Source organism: Plecotus auritus, assembly GCF_963455305.1.
Source record: "Plecotus auritus genome assembly, chromosome: X".
In the NCBI taxonomy this organism is placed as follows: Eukaryota; Metazoa; Chordata; class Mammalia; order Chiroptera; family Vespertilionidae; genus Plecotus; species Plecotus auritus.
The window spans coordinates 915,348-937,107 of NC_137784.1; the positions used below are offsets into that span (position 1 = coordinate 915,348).

General features: G+C 50.0%; 1 protein-coding gene across 1 annotated transcript in view; it reads left to right on the top strand.

The window, feature by feature from the left end:
* Window positions 1-18,204, top strand: part of CD99 (CD99 molecule (Xg blood group)) — a 37,435-nt gene extending 19,231 nt beyond the window's left edge. The window contains exons 4-10 of the mRNA XM_080652697.1: window positions 573-617; window positions 3,478-3,546; window positions 7,108-7,152; window positions 9,786-9,866; window positions 11,060-11,173; window positions 12,401-12,457; window positions 16,721-18,204. Of these exons, the coding sequence (XP_080508823.1) occupies window positions 573-617; window positions 3,478-3,546; window positions 7,108-7,152; window positions 9,786-9,866; window positions 11,060-11,173; window positions 12,401-12,457; window positions 16,721-16,746 (437 nt within the window). The 3' untranslated portion in view covers window positions 16,747-18,204. The remainder of the gene's footprint in view (window positions 1-572; window positions 618-3,477; window positions 3,547-7,107; window positions 7,153-9,785; window positions 9,867-11,059; window positions 11,174-12,400; window positions 12,458-16,720) is intronic.
* The last annotated feature ends 3,556 nt before the right edge of the window (window positions 18,205-21,760 follow it).

Genomic DNA, 21,760 nt, shown 5'->3' on the forward strand with positions numbered 1-21,760 from the left:
TATCTCCCTTCCTCTCTTTAAAAAAATCAATAAAATATATTTAAAATAAATAATGTGACCTCCAATGACTCCTGTGAGAAGGATGGTGATGATTCTATATGATACTGTGGGGTCATTTGGACAGTATTTCTGGCTTTCTTTATTTTTTTAAAACATATATTTTTATTGATTTCAGAGAGGAAGGGAGAGAGAGAGAGAGAGAGAGAGAGAGAGAGAGAGAGAGAGAGAGAGAAACATCCATGAGGAGAGAGAATCATGGATCGGCTGCCTCCTGCACGCCCCCTCCTGGGGATCGAGACCACAACCCGGGCAGGTGCCCTTGACTGGGAATCAAACCCGGGACCCTTCCGTCCACAGGCCGACGCTCTATCCACTGATCCACACCAGCTAGGGCTCTGAGTGATGCATGATGGGAAAATTGATTGGGGATTTGGTTGTTTCCATGGAGATCCTAGTCAAGATAATTATGTAGGGATTTGGGGGTGCAGCGTTTTCTCCGAAGAAGGGTGTTTCCCTCTGATTTCCCCCCAACACCCCAACTTGGTTATTAAAATCAATTTCTCCTCCTGCAGGCGATGACCTAAGCTTAGAAGATGCCCTGGGCGGTGGAGGACACAGTGAGTACCTTTCTTTTTATTTTTTAAAAATAGATTTTTATGGGTTTCGGAGAGGAAAGGGGAGAGAGAGAGACAGAGAGAGAGAGAGAGAGAGACATCCAGGATGAGAGAGAATCATGGATCGGCTGCCTCCTGCACGCCCCCTCCTGGGGATCGAGCCCGCAACCCTGGCATGTGCCCTGGACCAGGAATCGAACCCGGGACCCTGCCGTCCGCAGGCCGACGCTCTACCCACTGAGCCACCCCGGCCAGGGCTACGTCTCCGTTTCTATTGGAGGCACGTGAACGTCACTGTTGCAGGTGGTCGACGATGGAAAGCCAGCCTCAGGCGGTGGAGGGTCTATGGCAGATGTGGGGAACCCCCCCCCCCGTCCTCCCCCAAAAGGGCCATTTGCTATATTTATTTATTATTATTATTTTTTTTAAAATATCTTTCATTGACTTTTTACAGAGAGGAAGGGAGAGGGAGAGAGAGAAACGTCGATGAGAGAGAAACATCCATCAGCTGCCTCCTGGGTCCATGACCTTGACCGTAATCGAACCCGGGACCCCTGAGTCCGCAGGCCGACGCTCTATCCACTGAGCCACACCGGCCAGGGCCATTTGCTAGTATCCACTTAAAAAGAGATTTAGGCTGTTAGCACCACGTCCGAGAGCTAAGGTCTGGAGACAGGCCGGGTGCCCATCCGTAGACGAGTCGATAAATAGCAATGGGTCCGTCGACGCCGTGGAATACTATACAGCCATGAAAAAGGGGGTCTCTCTCCCGCTGAGACAGCACGGAGGGACCTGGAGAGTATGAAGCTGAGCGACATAAGCCGGTCGGAGAAAGACACGTCTCCCCATGTCCTCACTCTGACGTGGAATCTAATGAACCACATACACGGGTGAACAGAATAGACCCAGAGACACAGAAGTGTCGAACACACCGTCCAACCTCAGAGGGAAGGCGGGGGAGGGCGGGTGGGTGGGGAAGAGGTCCACCAGTGAACGTGTATCAGCCGTGGGCAAACGACGGCCCGCGGGCCGGATCCGGCGGTTCTGTCCGGTTCTCTTGCTCTCCCCTCCGCTCCTTTACTTTGAATTTATATTCGTTCACACACACACGCCATCCGTGCTTTTGTTCCGGCCCTCCGGTCCAGTTGAAGAACCCATGGTGGCCCTCGAGTCAAAAAGTTTGCCCACCCCTGGTGTAGATGCATCCCCCATGGACACAGACAATGGGGTGGTGAGGACCTGGGGTAGGGGGTGGGGGTGTGGGGGTGGGCTGGAGGGCGTCAATGGGGGAATAACGGGGGACCTACCTAATACCGTCAACCATAAAGAATTACTTTATTAAAGAGAAATGACTTTAAATATAAAAATATGACACGCAACGAACATTTATATTTCAAGAGAAAACATTTTTAAATATAAAAATATGACACGCAACGAACATTTATATTTCAACAAAAACGATTTTAAATATAAAAATATGACACGCAACGAACATTTATATTTCAAGAAAAACGATTTTAAATATAAAAATATGACACGCAACGAACATTTATATTTCAAGAAAAACATGTTTAAATATAAAAATATGACACGCAACGAACATTTATATTTCAAGAAAAACGATTTTAAATATAAAAAATGACACGCAACGAACATTAATATTTCAAGGAAAACATTTTTAAATATAAAAATATGACACGCAACGAACATTTATATTTCAACAAAAACGATTTTAAATATAAAAATATGACACGCAATGAACATTTATATTTCAAGAAAAAAGATTTTTAAATATAAAAATATGACACGCAACAAACATTTATATTTCAACAAAAACGATTTTAAATATAAAAATAGGACATGCAACGAACATCAATATTTCAACAAAAACATTTTTAAATATAAAAATAGGACACGCAACAAACATCACTATTTCAAGAAAAAAAGGTTTTTAAATCCTATCTAATAAAAGGCGAATATGCAAATCGACCAAAGGGTGGAACGGCCGGTTGCTATGACGCGCCCTGACCACCAGGGGGCAGTCGCTCAACGCAGGAGCCGTCCCCTTGCTGGTCAGGGCACGCCCCCAGGGGGAGGGGCTCTCAGCCAGAAGCCGGGCTCATGGCCGGCGAGCGCATCGGCGGTTTCCCGAGCCTCTCCCCCCTCCTCGGCAGTCTGACACCCCCCAATGCACCCGGATGCGAGACGGGGCAGGCCGGGCTGAGGGACCCCCCCCCACACACACCCCCAAGTGCACAAACTTCATGCACCGGGCCTCTGGTATAATATCATCATATCACCACAACTGTACTTACCTAGTATCATATCACAAACGCTGAATGTAGGCCATAAAGCATTATTTTTTTAAAAAAAAAATTAGCCTGGCCAAAACCGGTGTGGCTCAGTGGATAGAGCGCCGGCCTGCGGACTGAGGGGTCCCGGGTTCGATTCCGGTCAAGGGCATGTGCCTGGGTGGCAGGCACATCCCCAGTGGGGGGTGTGCAGGAGGCAGCTGATCGATGTTTCTCTCTCATCGATGTTTCTAACTCTCTATCCCTCTCCCTTCCTCTCTGTAAAATATCAATAAAATATGTTTAAAAAAAAAAAATTAGCCTGCTCTATTTGGTCCAACACGGAGTGAACTCTCACCCCCAAAGGGTGGGCAAGGTCGGGCGACTTCACGGGTTTTTCTCCAGCTCACAGATGGGGGGCGTTCCGCACCCCCCCCCCCCCAGTCTACGGTTTTGCCCCACCCAACAAGGCCCCGGGGCGCGCCCGGTAAACGGTTTACCGGCAAATGCACGTTCCGCGCCTTCTCTCCTGGGAATGTCTCGCGATCGCAATTCTGCTCTTTTACCAACAGGTGACCCAGGCGTCCCGAGTCCCCCGAGACCAAAGCCGAATCCGAACCCAAAGCAGCCGGGAACCTCCGGTAAGACCCCCCAAAGCCCTGGTCCGAGACCCACCGCTTCCGGTCCAATCTGTGTGTGTGTGTGTGTGGTTTTTATTTTTTTTGGTCTTTTTTTTTTTCAGAAAACTGTGTTTTTTTTTTCTCCACGTCATCTGAGCAGGGGGTACATTCAGATGTGCATGTGCTGACTGATCTTCTCTGTTTGGGGGAAATTCCAAAGTTCTGGCAGTGGCAGCAACGTTTCAAAAAGATATTATTTTTGGGGTTTTTTTGCATATGATTTGTTTCTAATTTGCATTTTTTTTTATTGATTTCAGAGAGGAAGGGAGAGGGAGAAAGAGAGAGAAACATCCATGAGGAGAGAGAATCACGGATCGGCTGCCTCCTGCACGCCCCCCACTGGGGATGGACCCCGCAACCCGGGCACGTGCCCTTGACCGGGAATCGAACCCGGGACCCTTCGGTCTGCAGGCCGACGCTCTCTCTGATAGGGCCTTTGTTCTCGCTTACATTTTCGGATATCCAGTCTCCTCACCGGTTCTTTGATTTACAGCTATTAACGATTCCCAGTGATTTATGACGAAAATATCTACCCGCTTATTTTGGCCTTTGAATATTCTTGACAGTATTTTTTTAAAAAATATTTATTGTTGAACGTAGTACAGATGTCCCCCCCCCTTTTTTCCCCCCTTTGACCCCCTCCATCCCATACCTGCCCCTCCTAAGCCTTCACCACACTATTGTTTGTGTCCACGTTTAACAGTATTATTATTATTGTTGTTGCTGTTATTTTAAAGGAGGTTTCTTTATTTTTTAACATATTTTATTGATGTCAGAGAAGCAGGGAGAGGGAAAGAGAGATAGAAATGTAAATAACGACAAAGGAATGATGGACCGGCTGCCTCCTGCACGCCCCCGACCGGGGATCGAGCCCGCAACCTGGGCATGTGCCCTTGACTGGGAATCGAACCCGGGACCCTTCCGTCTGCAGGCCGACGCTCTATCCACTGAGCCACACTGGCTAGGGCTGTATCTTTTTTTAAAAAATATATATATCTTTATTGATTCCAGAGAGGGAGGGAGGGAGAGAGAGAGAAACATCCATGAGGAGAGAGAATCACGGATCGGCTGCCTCCTGCACGCCCCCCTCCTGGGAAGGTGTCCGTGGTCATCAAGGCAGATGGCCTTCTGTTTTTTTATTTTCTTTTAACCCAGGAATCGGAAGGTTTACACGGAAATATGTTTTTCTATAGAACTAGAGGCCCAGTGCATGAAATTTGTGCACGGGGTTGGTGGGGGGGTGTCCCTGAGCCCGGCCTGCACCCTCTCGCGATCTGGGACTGCTGGCTCCTAACTGCTCACCTGCCTGCCTGCCTGATCGCCCCTAACCACTCTGCCTGCATGATCGCCCCTAACCTCTCTGCTTGCCTGCCTGATCACCCCTAACCACTCTGCCTGCCTGGTCACCCCTAACCACTCCCTTGCCTACCTGATCACCCCTAACCACTCTGCCTGCCTGGTCACCCCTAACCACTCTGCCTGCCTGATCACCCCTAACCACTCTGCCTGCCTGCCTGATCGCCCCTAACCACTCCCCTGCCTACCTGATCGCCCCTAACCGCTTCCCTGCCTGCCTGATCTCCCCTAACCGCTCCCCTCCCTGCCTGATCTCCCCTAACCACTCCCCTGCCTGCCCGATCGCCCCTAACTGCCTCTGCCTGCCTGATCGCCCCTAACCACTCTGCCTGCCTGATCACCCCTAACCACTCTCCTGCCTGCCTGATCGCCCCTAACCACTCTCCTGCCTGCCTGATTGCCCCTAACCACTCTCTGGGGGGCGGAGCCAGCCAGGGCTAGGGGCTGTGGTCATTCTGGTCATTCCGCCATTTGGATAGCTGGGCTTTTATTATATAGGATATATCTTTGGCCCAGCCAGTGTGGCCCAGCCAGTGTGGCTCAGCGGTTGAGCATCGACCTATGAACCAGGAGGTCACAGTTCGATTTCCGGTCAAGGGCACATGCCCGGGTTGCGGGCTCGATCCCCAGTAGGCGGTGTGCAGGAGGCAGCCGATCTCACTCTCCCTTCCTCTCTGAAATCAATAAAAAGATCTTTAAAAATTTATATATATATATATATATATATATATATATATACATATATATATATATATATATATATCTTTGCATTCATGGAATAACCTGTAGCTGGTCAGGATCGGTTTCCGTAAACCGATGGATTAAGTTGGGTGTGTGTCAGCTTGCTGTTGTTGTCTGCCGAGCCGTTCTTAAATCCAGAGCCTTAACGTGTTTAAAAAGTGATGATGTCTAAGGTATGTGGGCTGGGCGTGGTGGAGGTTGGCGTGGCTGTGGTGTGTCTGGGGTCATCTTGTCCGGGCTGATATTTCCTGGGGTGATTAAGTTTCTCCTCAGGTCACACCCTGACCTTAGCCTTACGTCCACTCATTCTTATGGGGCAGGCACACCATCCCCCAAAGATTATATAAAAGTATTGGTTTGTGTCCCATTTTGCTAACATCTTTTTTAAAAAATATATAGATAGATAGATGTATACACACACACATACACTGAGTGGCCAGATTATGATGATCTCTGAATCATAATCATCTGGCCACTCCGTGTCTATCCTATAGAATAAAAGGCTAATATGCAAATTGTCCCCTTGACCAGGAGTTCGTCCAGCAGGCAGGCTGGCTGGACCCCTCCCCCTGGCCAGGCTGGCTGGACCCCACCCATGCACGAATTCATGCACCGGGCCTCTAATATATGTATGTGTATACACACACACACACATATATATATATATATATATATATATATATATATATATATATATATACTGAGTGGCCAGATTATTATGCATTCAGAGATTATAATAATCTGGCCTCTCTCTCTCTCTCTCTCTCTCTCTCTCTCTCTCTCTCTCTCTATATATATATATATATATATATATATATATATATATATATATATAATTATTATTATTATTATTGATTTCAGAGAGAGGAAGAGAGGGGGAGAGAGAGATCGCAACATCATCGATGATGAGAAATAATTATAGACCGGCTGCCTCCTGCACGGCCCCTCCTGGGGATCGAACCCACAACCCAGGCCTGTGCCCTTGACCGGGAATCAGTCCAGTGACCTCTTGGTTTCTGGGTCGATACTCAACTACTGAGCCGTGCCATCTGATTTTTTAGAGCGAATGGGAGGGAGGGAGAGAGAGAGAGAGAGAGAGAGAGAGAAGATTGATGTGAGAGAGACACATCGATCGGCTGCCTCCTGCATGCACCCCGACCGGGGATCGAACCTGCAACCCAGGTACGTGCCCTTGGCCCGGAAGGCAAGCCGCTCTACCACTGAGCCACACTGGCCAGGGCTGCGTCATTGCATTTTTTTCGGGGGGGGGGGGAAGATGTGGACCCACAAGTCATTCCTGGGTGTTGTCCACCCAGATCTGTGTTGGTTTCTAATGGGGTTTCCTTCAGGCCAAGATATTGGGGGACACCCCCCGTCCCCCCGAGAATTGCGATATGACAGATGACACCGTTTTTTCTTTCCCAGGGGGATTTTCTGATTCCGACCTGCTGGACGGGACCTCCGGAGGAGGTAGGGTTATGGATTCCTTCTTGTCTCTTTTCTTTTCTTTTCTTTTCTTTTCTTTTCTTTTCTTTTCTTTTCTTTTCTTTTCTTTTCTTTTCTTTTCTTTTTTTTTTTTTTAAATATATTTTATTGATATTTTACAGAGAGGAAGGGAGAGAGAGTTAGAAACATCGATGAGAGAGAAACATCCATCCGCTGCCTCCTGCACACCTCCCACTGGGGATGTGCCCGCCACCAAGGTCCATGCCCTTGACCGGAATCGAACCCGGGACCCTTCCGTCCGCAGGCCGATGCTCTATCCACTGAGCCACACCGGTTTTGGCCTCATTTTTATTTTTAAAATAGATTTGTATTGCCGAAACCGGTTTAGCTCAGTGGATAGAGCGTCGGCCTGCAGACTGAAGGGTCCCGGGTTCGATTCCGGTCAAGGGCATGGACCTTGGTGGCGGGCACATCCCCAGGTGGGGGCGTGCAGGAGGCAGCTGATGGATGTTTCTCTCTCATCGATGTTTCTAACTCTCTATCCCTCTCCCTTCCTCTCTGTAAAAAATCAATAAAATATATTTTTTAAAAAAAATAGATTTGTATTGATGTCAGAGAGGAAGGGAGAGGGAGAGAACGAGAGAGAGAGAGAGAGGAAGAGAGAGACATCCATGACGAGAGAGAATCACGGATCAGCTGCCTCCTGCACGGCAACCCCCCCCCGGCCCCGGGGATCGAGCCTGCAACCCGGGCATGTGCCCTTCACCGGGAATCGAACCCTGACCTCCTGGTTCCTAGGTCGGTGTTCAACCCCTGAGCCACACCGGCCGGGCTGCACTGATAGTAACTAAACTAATTTCTTAAAAAATAGTTTTATTGATGTCAGAGAGGAAGGGAAAGGGAGAGAGAGAGAGAAACATCCGTGATGAGAGAGAATCATGGATCGGTTGCCTCCTGCACGCCCCCTGGTGGGGATCGAGTCCGCAACCCGGGCGTGTGCCCTTGACCGGGAATCGAACCGTGACCTCCTGGTTCATGTGTGACGCTCAACCACGGAGCCACGCCAGTCGGGCAACATCGTAGGGTTTTAAAATTATGTAATTTCATGTAAGTGCAGACGTGAATTGTCTCCTGACGGGCCAGCAAGGTTCAGACGCGGAAACACGCGTGATCTCGTGACCAGGAAGCAAGGTGTTAATATATTTTATACTAGAGGCCCAGTGCACGAATTCGTGCATGGGTGGGGTCCCTTGGCCTGGCTTGCCGATCAGGGTGGCTGACAGGCCAGGGGGAGGGACCGCCGGAGGTTGGTTGTGGGAGTGTACTGACCATCGGGGGGCAGCTCCTGTGTTGAGCGTCTGCCCCCTGGTGGTCAGTGTGGGTCATAGCAACCGGTCGATCCTTTGGTCATTTGGTCGCTTAGGCTTTTATATACATAGATGTCTGGGAGGCGACAGAAATATGTCTTGGATTTCTCCGCCCCCTCGCCCCCAACACCGTGGGCTGGGTCTCAGGTGGACTCCAGGACCGAGCTGGGATGGTCCCCGAGCCCAGTGGGAAGTTACAGAATTTTTTTTTTTTAAAGATGTTGTTTTTATATATTTTTAAATATATTTTATTGATTTTTTACAGAGAGGAGGAGAGAGGGATAGAGAGTTAGAAACATCGATGAGAGAGAAACATCCATCAGCTGCCTCCTGCACACCCCCATGGGGGATGTGCCCGCAACCAAGGTACATGGCCTTGACCCGAATCGAACCCGGGACCCTTCCGTCCGCAGGCCGACGCTCTATCGACTGAGCCAAACCGGTTTCGGCAAGTTACAGAATTTTTGAGGCCCCTTCAGGACTCACTGGGGCAGAGGCGCGGGGGGGGAGGGGTTGTCTCCTGGGGCCCACCACGGCAAGGATGGTTTGAGTCAGGTTTTTGCTCAATGCGAGTGAGACAGATGATACTTGCCAAAGAGCAGGGACATTCCGGTCGGCGATGGAAAAGGACTCCCTGGATATTCAATGTCCTTGTCGCCGGCATGATCATGTCTGGGAATGTCCCTTCACGTGTCACAGTCACAGGAGCTAGTCCTTGGGTTACATTTTTTTTTAAAAAAATGTATTTGTATTGATATCAGGGAGAGGGAGGGAGAGGGCGAGAGAAAGAGAGAGAGAGAGAGAGAGAGAGAGAGGAATATCGATGTGAGAGAAACACATCGATTGGTGGCCTCCTGCACCCCAATACTTGAATACAGCCCTTGACCGGGAATCGAACCCAGGGCCCTTCAGTCTGCAGGCCGATGCTCTGTCCACTGAGGCAAAATGGCAAGGGCTAGGTGTTATTTATTTTAAATTTTTAAAATAATTTATTTTTATTTTATTTTAAAATATATTTTTATTGATTTTAGAGAGAAAGGGAGAGGGAGGGAGAGAGAGAAACATCCATGAGGAGAGAGAATCATGGATTGGCTGCCTCCTGCACGCCCCCCCCCTGGGGATGGAGCCCACAACCCGGGCCTGTGCCCTTGACCGAGAATTGAACTGTGACCTCCTGGTTCCTAGTTCAATGCTCAACCCCTGAGCCACACTGGCTGGGTGGCTTGCATTTTTCTTCACCCCAAACCTTACCGATGCCATACGTCCAATGTGTTTGACGCTCTCTTACAGCCGGAGGTGGAGGTGGTGGCGGTGGCGAAGACAGCGCTGCTGGTGGAGGAGGAAGTCCGAGGCATGAGGGAGATGGGCAGAGTACGTACCCATGGTTTTCGGACATCTTGTCTCTGGATTTTTTTTTTTTTTTAAATATGTTTTTTTAATCGAATTTTATGTTTTAATTCTATTGTGTTTTTTTCTTTTTTAATGTTCACCAGAGGATATTTTTTTCCATTGCTTTTCAGAGAGAGTGGAAGGGAGGGGGAGAAACACACACACAGAGAGAGAGAGAGAGAGAGAGAGAGAGAGAGAGAGAGAGAAATATCGATGTGAGAGAAACACATCGATTGGTGACCTCCTGCACCCCAATACTTGAATACAGCCCTTGACCGGGAATCGAACCCGGGGCCCTTCAGTCTGCAGGCCGATGCTCTGTCCACTGAGGCAAAATGGCAAGGGCTGGGTGTTATTTATTTTTAATTTTTTAAATAATTTATTTTTATTTTATTTTTAAATATATTTTTATTGATTTTAGAGAAAGAGGCAGAGGGAGGGAGAGAGAGAAACATCCATGAGGAGAGAGAGTCATGGATCAGCTGTCTCCTGCACGCCCCCTCCTGGGGATGGAGCCCACAACCCGGGCACGTGCCCTTGACCGGGAATCGAACCGTGACCTCCTGGTTCATAGGTTGACACTCAACGACTGAGCCACACTGGCTGGGCCCAATGTAGAACTCTATTGATTGATTGGGCAATGTAGACTTCTATTGATTGATTGATTTCAGAGAGGAAGAGAGAGAGAGAGAAACATCCATGATGAGAGAGAATCATGGATCAGCTGCCTCCTGCACGCCCCCCACTGGGTATGGAGCCCACAACCCGGACACGTGCCCTTGACCGGGAATCGAACCTGAGGCCCTTCCGTCCGCAGGCCGACGCTCTGTCCACTGATCCACCCCAGGTAGTGTGGGTTGGCCTTTTATATCTTGTAACAGGAGTGGAACCCGTGTTTGGGAATTTTATTTTATTTTCCATTTTATTTTTTAATTTTTTCCAATGACGCCCAGCGATGGGGTTCCTTCTAGGGACCCCCCGGGATGCATCTCCAGCCTTCTTTGTCGGGAAGGGAGACAGAGAGAGAGAGAGAGAGAGAGAGAAACATCGATGGGAGAGAAACACACATTGATGGGTGGCCTCCTGCAGCCAAGGTCTAACCTGCCCCTCTTGCCCTACGACCTCTCCATGAATGGATCCCCCAATACCAGTGTCTCTGTCTGTTCTCCCCGCAGCCGAACCCCAGGGCGTGATCCCTGGCATCATTGGGGCCGTGGTGGTGGCCGTGGCCGGAGCCATTTCGAGCTTCATCGCTTACCAGAAGAAGAAGCTGTGCTTCAAGGGAAATGGTAAGCTCCTTAGCCAGTGTGGCTCAGTGGTTAGAGCGTCGGCCTGGGGACGGAAGGGGCACGGGTTCGATTCCCGGTCAAGGGCACAGGCCCGGGTGGCGGGCTCCATCCCCAGGAGGGGGGCGTGCAGGAGGCGGCCGATCCATGATTCTCTCTCCTCATGGATGTTTCTCTCTCTCTCTCTCTCTCTCTCTCTCTCTCTCTCTCTCTCTCTCTCTCAAATCAATTAAAAAATACTTAAGAATCAATAAAAAAATATTTAACTCCCCGCCCCCGGCCAGTTTGCCTCAGTGGTCAGTGCATCCACGTGTGGCCCGAAGGGTTTGATTCCTGGTCAGGGCACAACCCCCCGGTTTTAGACTCCATCCCCAGGTGGGGGCGAGGCAGGAGGCAGCTGTTGCTGTATCTGTCTCACATCAACGTTTCTCTCCCTCCCTCTCTCTTTCTAAAAATCAATAAAAATTCTTCTTCAAAAATGAGAGCCGTATTGCCGGAGACGGTGTGGCTCAGTGGATTGAGTGTCGGCCTGTGGACTGAAGGGTCCCGGGTTCGATTCCCGGTCAAGGACACATGCCCGGGTGGTGGTCTCGATCCCCAGGAGGGGGCGTGCAGGAGGCAGCTGATCCATGATTCTCTCTCCTCATGGATGTTTCTCTCTCTCTCTCCCTCTCCCTTTCTCTCTGACATCAATAAAAATATTTTTTAAAAAAATTACAAAAAAAATAGAATAAGCCTCAAATAAAAAAAAAAAAAAAAGAAATCTCTAAAACGTATATGAACTGACCAGAAACATCATAGCCCACCCAAACCATTGTAAAAAAATCACCAAAAACAAGGAATTTGAGAAGGATTATTAACAAGGATTATTATGTGTTCAGAGATCATCATAATCTGGCCACTCAGTGTGTATATATATATATACACACTCTAATATATATATATTAGAGGCCCGGTGCACGAATTCGTGCATGGGTGGGGTCCGGCCAGCCTGGCCAGGGGGAGGGGACATGGGCGGTTGGCCGGCCTGCCTGCTGGTCGAACTCCCGGTTGAGCGGACCATGTGCATATTAGCCTTTTATTCTATAGGATCGACACGGAGTGGCCAGATGATGATGTGTTCAGAGACCATCTTCATCTGGACACTCCGTGTATATCTTCTCTTTGCACTCACCCTGAGCGTCTCCTGTTCTCATTTTTTGTGTTTTTGTGTGTGTTGTTTTTTTCCAGCCGAGCAAGCTGACATCAACTTGGAGAATCATCGCAGCATCAACGCGGAGCCACCAGGTGAGAAGGGACTGTCACTTCTTTTTTTCTTTTTCTTTCTTTCTTTTAAAATATTTTTTATTGATTTTGAGAGAGAGAGAGAGACATTCGGGAGATCATGATGCTTACGATTTTCGTTAAAAATAAAGTCTGGCTGGCGTGGCTCAGTGGTTGAGCGTCCACCTAGGAACCAGGAGGTCAGGGTTCGATTCCCGGTCAAGGGCACATGCCCGGGTTGCGGGCTCCATCCCCAGGAGGGGGCGTGCAGGAGGCAGCCGATCCATGATTCTCTCTCCTCATGGATGTTTCTAGCTCTCTCTCTCTCTCCCTTCCTCTCTGAAATCAATAAATAAATAAATATATATATATATATATATATATATATATATATATATATATATATATATATATAAATGAAAATCCATCATTTTTTTTAATGAAAAAAAAAATCTCTAAAAGGTATCTGACCTGGTCAGAAACCATAGCCCCCAAACCGTTGTAAAAATGACAAAAACCACAGAACCTTCTCGGAGGACGAGAGGCCGGGTGCACAAAATTGGTGCCCTCAGCCCGGCCTGCACCCGCTCACAGTCTGGCCGTCCTCCTCAGGGGATGTCCGACTGACAGCTTAGGCCAGGGGTGGGCAAACTTTTTGACTCGAGGGCCACCATGGGTTCTTCAACTGGACCGGAGGGCCGGAACCAAAGCATGGATGGAGTGTTTGTGTGAACTCATATAAATTCAAAGTAAACATCATTCCCTAAAAGGGTACGGTCTTTTTTTTTTTTTATTATTTCAATAGTTTTATTCATTTCAAACATTTTAACAAGAAGAATGTAAACACTAATTATTATCATTTGAAACTTAAAAAAAAAATGGAGGAATCATAGCACAATAACATACCTTCTATGGAAGATGGCAAAGGCAAAATAGAATTGCCTAACAAAGGAAAGGTACAAAAGCCTTTCCAATTAAACTTAAATATAATAAAATGATTTAAAACTAAAACAAATAGAAAAGAACAAAATGTGTAAACAGTCAATTAAACATTTTCTTTAGTGCAACTTCCAAATGATGCCCGGGACGTTGATGTAGATGGCCATGTAGACTGGGTTGAAAGGTTTTTGGTCTTTAAAACATCCACTTCAGTGGGAACAGTGTTGTTGGTCTCCTTTTTAGCTAATGCTCTGATCCTGTGCTCTCCAGGGGCGTGTCTCCCTACATCACCACGATGACGTGTCTCCGCATTCCCAGGGTGATGTCGGGGGACGCGTCCGCGGGCATTCCAAGGAGCCTCTGGAAGATGGAGAGGTTGTTCCTTCTACTGAATGGGGATATAAATCCGCCCCCTCAGAAGAAGGAGCTGCGGCCGTGTTTCCTGACGTTGCCATGTTAACGCTGCTGCTGCTGAAGGAGCGAAGGGGAGAGCAAGAGAACCCTCCGCTCTTTCGGCTCCGCAGGCTGGATAGAACAGCCGAACGGGCCGGATCCGGCCCGCGGGCCGTAGTTTGCCCACGGCTGGCTTAGACCCGCTCCCCGCCTAAGGCACCCGTGGGACATCCTTAGCGTTGCCGTGGAGGCCGGAGAGGCTCACGTCGCCGCTCACCCCGGGCTGACCACCCGGGGGCAGCTCCTGGGTTGAGCGTCCGCCCCCTGGTGGTCAGTGCGTGTCATTGCGACCGGTCATTCCGCCGTTCAGTCCATTTGCATAGTAGCCTTTTATGATATAGGATTATTAGATAGGATTCTTAGATAGGATTGTTTATTCTGAAATGGGATATTGTGTTTTCCAGAAAGGACGAGATTCCCATGTGATTGGCATCGCAGTGAAATCCATCAACCCTGTCCTTGTAGATTCCTTCTGGTCGTTGACAGACAGTCACTTATTTTCATCTAATTCATTTGGGAAAATGTTACGTCTTCTGAGGGGTTCCATGGAAAGGACTCTTGACGTGTTCAGATCACCTCCTTTGAAGTGGATGGAAACCCTTAGGATTCTATAGATGATCTGAATGTATAAAGTCACTGGCAGGAAAAATTGATTACGGAATGGAAAGCACTGAGAATATACAGTTTTTGTAACTTTTGTGGAAAGCATGGCTGATTTTTATTTATTTTTAGATATATTTTTATGGATCTCAGAGAGGAAGGGGGGAGGGAGGGAGAGAGAGAGAAACAGCATTGATGGGAGAGAATCGTGGATCGGCTGCCTCCTGCACGCCCCCGACTGGGGATCGAGCCCACAACCTGGGCCTGTGCCCTTGACCGGGAATCGAACCCGGGACCCTTCCGTCCCCAGGCCGACGCTCTATCCACTGAGCCACCCCGGCCAGGGCTATTGCTGATTTTAAAGACTTTTTGTTTTTCAGATATAAGGAAGTATTTTTAAAGCAATTTTGTAAATTATATATATATATATTTAAAATATTTTATTGCCCTAACTGGTTTGGCTCAGCGGATAGAGCGTCGGCCTGCGGACTGAAGGGTCCCAGGTTCGATTCCAGTCAAGGGCATGTACCTTGGTTGCGGGCACATCCCCAGTGGGGGGCGTGCAGGAGGCAGCTGATCGATGTTTCTCTCATCGATGTTTCTAGCTCTCTATCCCTCTCCCTTCCTCTCTGTACAAAATCAATAAAATATATTAAAAAAAATAAAATAAAATATTTTATTGATTTTTTACAGAGAGGAGGGGAGAGGGATAGGGAGTTAGAAACATCGATGATGAGAGAGAAACATCCATCAGCTGCCTCCTGCACACCCCCCACTGGGGATGTGCCCACCACCAAGGTCCATGCCCTAGACCGGAATCGAACCCGGGACCCTTCCGTCGGCAGGCCGAGGCTCCATCCACGGAGCCAACCCGGTTTCGGCAAATTATATATATTTTTTGAACTGCAAGCATGTCACACTCACAAGCTTGTTCAGATCCCTCCCGAATTTGGAAATTCTTAGTGAGCGATTCCTGGCAGTACGTTTATTTTTTATTATCTCAGAGAAGTCACTAGTAGAAAATGCCTCTGTCTTTTTTTTTTTTTTATCTTTTTCTTTTTAAAAATGCTCTTTATTAATTTTTAGAGAGAGAGGAAGGGAAAGAAATAGAGAGATAGAAACATCCATGGGAGAGGAAATTCATCCATCGGCCGCCTCCTGCACGTCCCCCCCCCCCCCCTCTACTGGGGATCGAGCCCCCAACCCGGGCAGGTGCCCTTGACCGGGAATCGAACCCTGACCTCCTGGTTCCTAGGTCGACGCTCAAGCCACGGAGCCGTGAACGGCCAGGTCTCTCTCTCGTTTTTTTTCCAGCTCTTTCTCGTGTATGTCCTTGTTCTAGCAGCTCCAGTTGTACCCCAGAATGGAGTTCCTTTATTTTTATTTTTATTTATTTTTATTTTTATTTTTATTTTTATTTTTATTTTTATTTTTATTTTTATTTTTATTTTTATTTTTATTTTCATTTTCATTTTTATTTTCATTTCTAGCAGATTAGATCTAGTCTGGGCTGCCCCTGAGCAGTTTGGAGCCCACTTATCTTACATCTAAATTGATTCACCGCCCTAGCCGGGGTGGCTCAGTGGATAGAGCGTCGGCCTGCGGACGGAAGGGTCCCGGGTTCGATTCCGGTCAAGGGCATGTACCTTGGTTGCGGGCACATCCCCAGTGGGGGGTGTGCAGGAGGAAGCTGATCGATGTTTCTCTCTCATCGATGTTTCTAACTCTCTATCCTTCTCCCTTCCTCTCTGTAAAAAATCAATAAAATATTTAAAAAACATAAATTGAGTCACCGCTGTTGAAACTTGGAAGAAGTGGGAACGCATCTTGAAATCTTATTTTTGTTTTAAAACCTATTTTTATTGATTTCAAAGAGGAAGCGAGCGGGGGAGAGAGAGAGAGAAACATCCATGAGGAGAGAGAATCATGGATCGGCTGCCTCCTGCACGCCCCCTACTGGGGATCGAGCCCACAATCTGAGCAGGTGCCCTGGACTGGGAATTGAACCCGGGACCCTTCCGTCTGTAGGCCGACGCTCCCAGCCGTGGGCAAACGACGGCCCGCGGGCCGGATCTGGCTGTTCTATCCGGTTCTCTTGCTCTCCCCTCCGCTCCTTTACTCTGAATTTATATTAGTTCACACAAACACTCCATCCATGCTTTGGTTCCGGCCCTCCGGTCCCGTTGAAGAACCCATGGTGGCCCTCGAGTCAGAAAGTTTGCCCATCCCTGCTCTATCCACTTAGCCAAATCGGCTTGGACGTGACATCTCTTCCTGTCTCTTTGTCCCCCGCAGTGCAACAGACGCTTCTGGCGAGATAGAGCATCCGTGCCGACGGCGAAAAAATACAGTGTTCATAGCATGATGGCCACACGTGCCTGCTGCTGCACCAAAGAATACCTGCAGGAGGGCGGGGCCTGCCCCTCCTGGACCAGCCCAGCCAGGAAGGACCCCACCTGGCCCAGCCCAGTCCCACCTGGCCCCTCCTGGACCAGCCCAGCCAGGAAGGACCCCACCTGGCCCAGCCCAGTCCCACCTGGCCCCTCCTGGACCAGCCCAGCCAGGAAGGACCCCACCTGTCCCAGCCCAGTCCCACCTGGCCCCTCCTGGACCAGCCCAGCCAGGAAGGACCCCACCTGGCTCAGCCCAGTCTCACCTGGCCCCTCCTGGACCAGCTCAGCCAGGAAGGGCCCCACCTGGACCAGCCCAGTCCCACCTGGCCCCTCCTGGACCAGCCCAGCCAGGAAACACTTCTCCTGGCCCAGCCCTGCCAGCAGCCACCACCACCCCTGGCCCAGTCCCACCTGGACCAGCCCAGCCAGGAATGACCCCACCTCGCCCAGCCCAGTCCCACCTGGACCAGCCCAGCCAGGAAGGACCCCACCTGGCTCAGCCCAGTCCCACCTGGCCCCTCCTGGACCAGCCCAGCCAGGAAGGACCCCCCATGTCCCAGCCCAGTCCCACCTGGCCCCTCCTGGCCCAGCCCAGTCCCTCCTGGACCAGCCCACCTGGCCCAGTCCCACCTGGCCCAGCCCAGTCCCACCTGGACCAGCCCACCTGGCCCAGTCCCACCTGGCCCAGTCCCACCTGGCCCAGCCCAGCCAGGAAGGACCCCACCTAGCCCAGTCCCACCTGGCCCCACCCAGTCCCACCTGGCCCAGCCCAGTCCCACCTGGCCCCACCTGGCTCAGCCCAGTCCCACCTGGCCCCACCTGTCCCAGCCCAGTCCCACCTGTCCCAGCCCAGTCCCACCTGGCCCAGCCCACCTGGCCCAGTCCCACCTGGCCCAGTCCCACCTGGCCCAGCCCACCTGGCCCAGCCCAGCCAGGAGCCACCCCCGCCTGGACCAGCCTGGTCTTGCCCTGCGTTTTGCTCAAGGTGGATTCTTTCTCCTCACCTTCCACGGGCTGGGCCCACCTCCTCAGAGTCAGGTGATGTGGACCCAACGATGTGGGCTTTCCCAACCCAGAGGAACATTGTGCTCGCCTCCCACCTCCCAGGCCCCGAGGGGGTCCCCACGCGAGATGGAAAAACGTGTCCATCACACACTCCCCCCCCCCGCGCCCCCCCCCCCCCCCCGTCATTCGAATCCCCGGAAACCGTCTCAGAAGCCGTTTGCAAACCGCGTGGGCCCTTGGGACGCGTCTGAAGGCGGCCGGCCCCTCAGGCAAGTTTTTACAAAGAGCGATGGGACCCTCCCATCCTTGCCTGGGGAGGTACTGTATTTTATTTTATTTTATTTTTTGGGTCCCAATAAAAAGGAGCGAGAAACCACACGCTTTTTTTTGTTTGTTTTTGTTTTTTACTGAAATGTCTCGCGACGGGGTGACATTGACAGGGGGCCTTCGGAGACAGAGGGGGAGGGAGCCCGCGGTCCATTTTCGGGGTCCCTAAGACACTCGATCCACCTTGGTGCTCGCTCGCCGCCCTGGGGAAATGTATTTATTTGTTTATCTTGACCCTGTTCTGTTCACGTGCCTCCTCGCATCCCGGACAAGGACTTCTTGGCGTTCAGATACTCCCCTGTCTTTGGATATTCCCCTCTGCGTTCAGATAATTCCCTGAATGCAGAAAATCCTACCAGTTAGACACTCCTTTGCATGCAGACCCCCCCTCACACACATGCAGACACTTCCCCTGCATTCAGATATCCCCCCCGTTCAGATACTCCCCCCTGCGTTCAGATACTCCCCCCTGTGTTCAGATACTCCCCCACATGCAGACCCTTCTCCTGCGTTCAGATACTCCCCCAGCATTCAGATACTCCCCCACATGTAGACACTTCCCTGCATTCAGATACTCCCCCCTGCGTTCAGATACTCCCCCCTGCATTCAGATACTCCCCCACATGCAGACACTTTCCCTGCGTTCAGATACTCCCCCCTGCATTCAGATACTCCCCCACATGCAGACACTCCCCTGCATTCAGATATCCCCCCCATTCAGATACTCCCCCGTGCGTTCAGATACTCCCCCACATGCAGACACTTCCCCTGCGTTCAGATACTCCCCCACATGCAGACACTTCCCCTGCGTTCAGATACTCCCCCCAGCGTTCAGATACTCCCCCCTGCATTCAGATACTCCCCCACATGCAGACACTTCCCCTGCGTTCAGATACTCCCCCACATGCAGACACTTCCCCTGCATTCAGATACTCCCCCCCGTTCAGATACTCCCCCCTGCGTTCAGATACTCCCCCTGCATGTAGATACTCACCATACATTTATATTATCCCCCTGCGTTCAGATACTCCCCTGTCTTTGGATATTCCCCTTGGTTCAGATAATTCCCTGAATGCAGAAACGCCTACCATTTAGATACTCCTTTGCATGCAGATACTCCCCCCTGCGTTCAGATACACCCCCCCCACATGCAGACACTCCCCTGCATTCAGATACTCCCCTGCATGCAGGTACTCCCCCTGTGTTCAGACACTACCCTGCATTCAGCTACTACCCCTGCATGAAGAGACTCCCCATGCATTCACATACTCCCCCTATTTCCAGGTACTCCCCCTACATGCAGATACTTCCCTGAAGGCATATACTCCCCTGCGTTCAGATACTTCCCTGCATATAGATGCTCCCTCTGTATTCACATACTCCCCTTTATGCAGGTACTCCTCTGCGTTCAGATACTCCCTTTTGTTTAGATGCTTCCCTGAGTGCAGATAATCCACTGCATGTGGATACTCCCCTGTGTTCAGCTACGTCCCTGCATTCAGATACTCCCTTTTGTTCAGTTACTCCCCTGCATGCAGATACTGCCCCTGCATGTGGATATTCCCCCTGCGCTCAGATACTCCCCGGGCAGTCAGATACTCCCCTGCATGCAGAAGCTCCCTTACAGGCGGATACTCCCTTGCATGCAGATACTCCCTCTATGTTGAGATTCTTCCTTGCTACTCCCCTGCGCCGGCTACTCCCCTTCCTCCTCCCCTGTGAGCGAATGCCACCAATTTGAAAACCGTTCGCACCACCTTTACAAAACGTTTTTAACTGCTTTGTGGCACGCAATCCCATTATCGACCCCCTAACAGCTCGGAATGAAGGAAAGGCTTACGCTTCGTCCTTGCAATAAACCATGACTTTTCCACATTTTGGGAATCATTTCCCCATTTGGGGGCCACGTCCACACTCCATGGCTTCCAACAGGCGTGCTTTTTAAATGTCTTTATTTTTTTTTAATTTATTTTATTTTTTATCAATCCTCAGCCAAGGATGGTTTCCCGTTGGTTTTTATTTTATCATTTTTTTATTTTAAATATATTTTATTGATTTTTTACAGAGAGGAAGGGAGAGGGATAGAGAGCTAGAAACATCAATGAGAGAGAAACATCGACCAGCTGCCTCCTGCACGCGCCCCCCTGGGGATGTGCCCGCAACCAAGGTCCATGCCCTTGACCGGAATCGAACCCAGGACCCTTCCGTCCGCAGGCCGACGCTCTATCCACTGAGCCAAACCGGTTAGGGCTACAAATATATATTTTTTAATAATTATTTTTTAAAGAATCACAGAGTGGTGGGTTTTGAAGTCAGGATACAAATTTAACCGCAAAGGAGATGTCAAAAAGAATATGCAACCAATTGGGTAGTTACACCAGATTTTTCTCAGACTTAAATAATAGATGTTCATTGTTTTTATTATTATTATTATTATTTTGGCTTTACGTGGAACAGAGTCCACAGGAAACAAACACACAAACAAACAGAATTGTTCAGCGTCAGGTGGGGAGTTACAGCGATGGATTTCCATTGGGGGAGGTTTTGGCAAAAGAAGAGCCGTTAACCCTTTGCCATCACACCTGTGACCCCCTCGCCCGCCGCTGAGTGGCCCCAAGGTGGTAATAAGACGCCATGATGACAGCGTTCCTCTTTTTAAAAAAATATATTTTATTGATTTTTTACAGAGAGGAAGGGAGAGGGATAGAGAGTGAGAAACAGCGATGAGAGAGAAACATCCATCAGCCGCCTCCTGCACGCCCCCTACTGGGGACGTGCCCGCCACCAAGGTCCATGCCCTTGACCGGAATCGAACCCGGGACCCCTTCAGTCCGCAGGCCGACGCTCTACCCACTGAGCCACACCGGCCAGGGCCCAGCATTCCTCTTTTATGACCCTAACAGCAGCTCCCGGCTTCTTCCTTTAACTCCCCATCCCCCCCACACACCCCCACCCCCATTTCTGAGTGGACTGAATGGGGTGAGGGGTGTCCCGGGTTCGATTCCGGCCAGAGGCACAGGCCCGGGTTGTGGGCTCCATCCCCAGTAGGGGGCGTGCAGGAGGCAGCCGATCCATGATTCTCTCTCCTCATGGATGTCTCTCTCCCTCTCCCTTCCTCTCTGAAATCAATAAAAATATATATTTTTAAAAAAAAGTAAAATAAAAAAAATAAAAAGAAATTCAACCTGGCCGGTGTGGCTCAGGGGTTGAGCATCGACCTAGGAACCAGGAGGTCACAGGTTCGATTCCAGGTCAAGGGCACATGCCCGGGTTGCAGGCTCGATCCCCAGGTGGGGGCGTGAGAGAGGCAGCCGATCCGTGTTTCTCTCTCCTCATGGATGTTTTTATTTCCCTCTCCCTTCCTCTCCGAAATCAGTACAAATATATTAAAAGAAGAAAGAAATCCCAGCTGGTGTGGCTCAGTGGTTGGAGTGTCGGCCTGCGGACCGAAGGGTCCTGGGTTCGATTCCCGTCAAGGGCACGTGTCTCGGCTGTAGGCCTGATCCCTGGCCCGGGCAATGGTCGGGGCTCATTCAGGAGGCAACCCCTCCATGTGTCTCTCTCCCATCGATGTTTCTCTCCCTCACTCTCCTCTCCTCCCCCCTTCCAC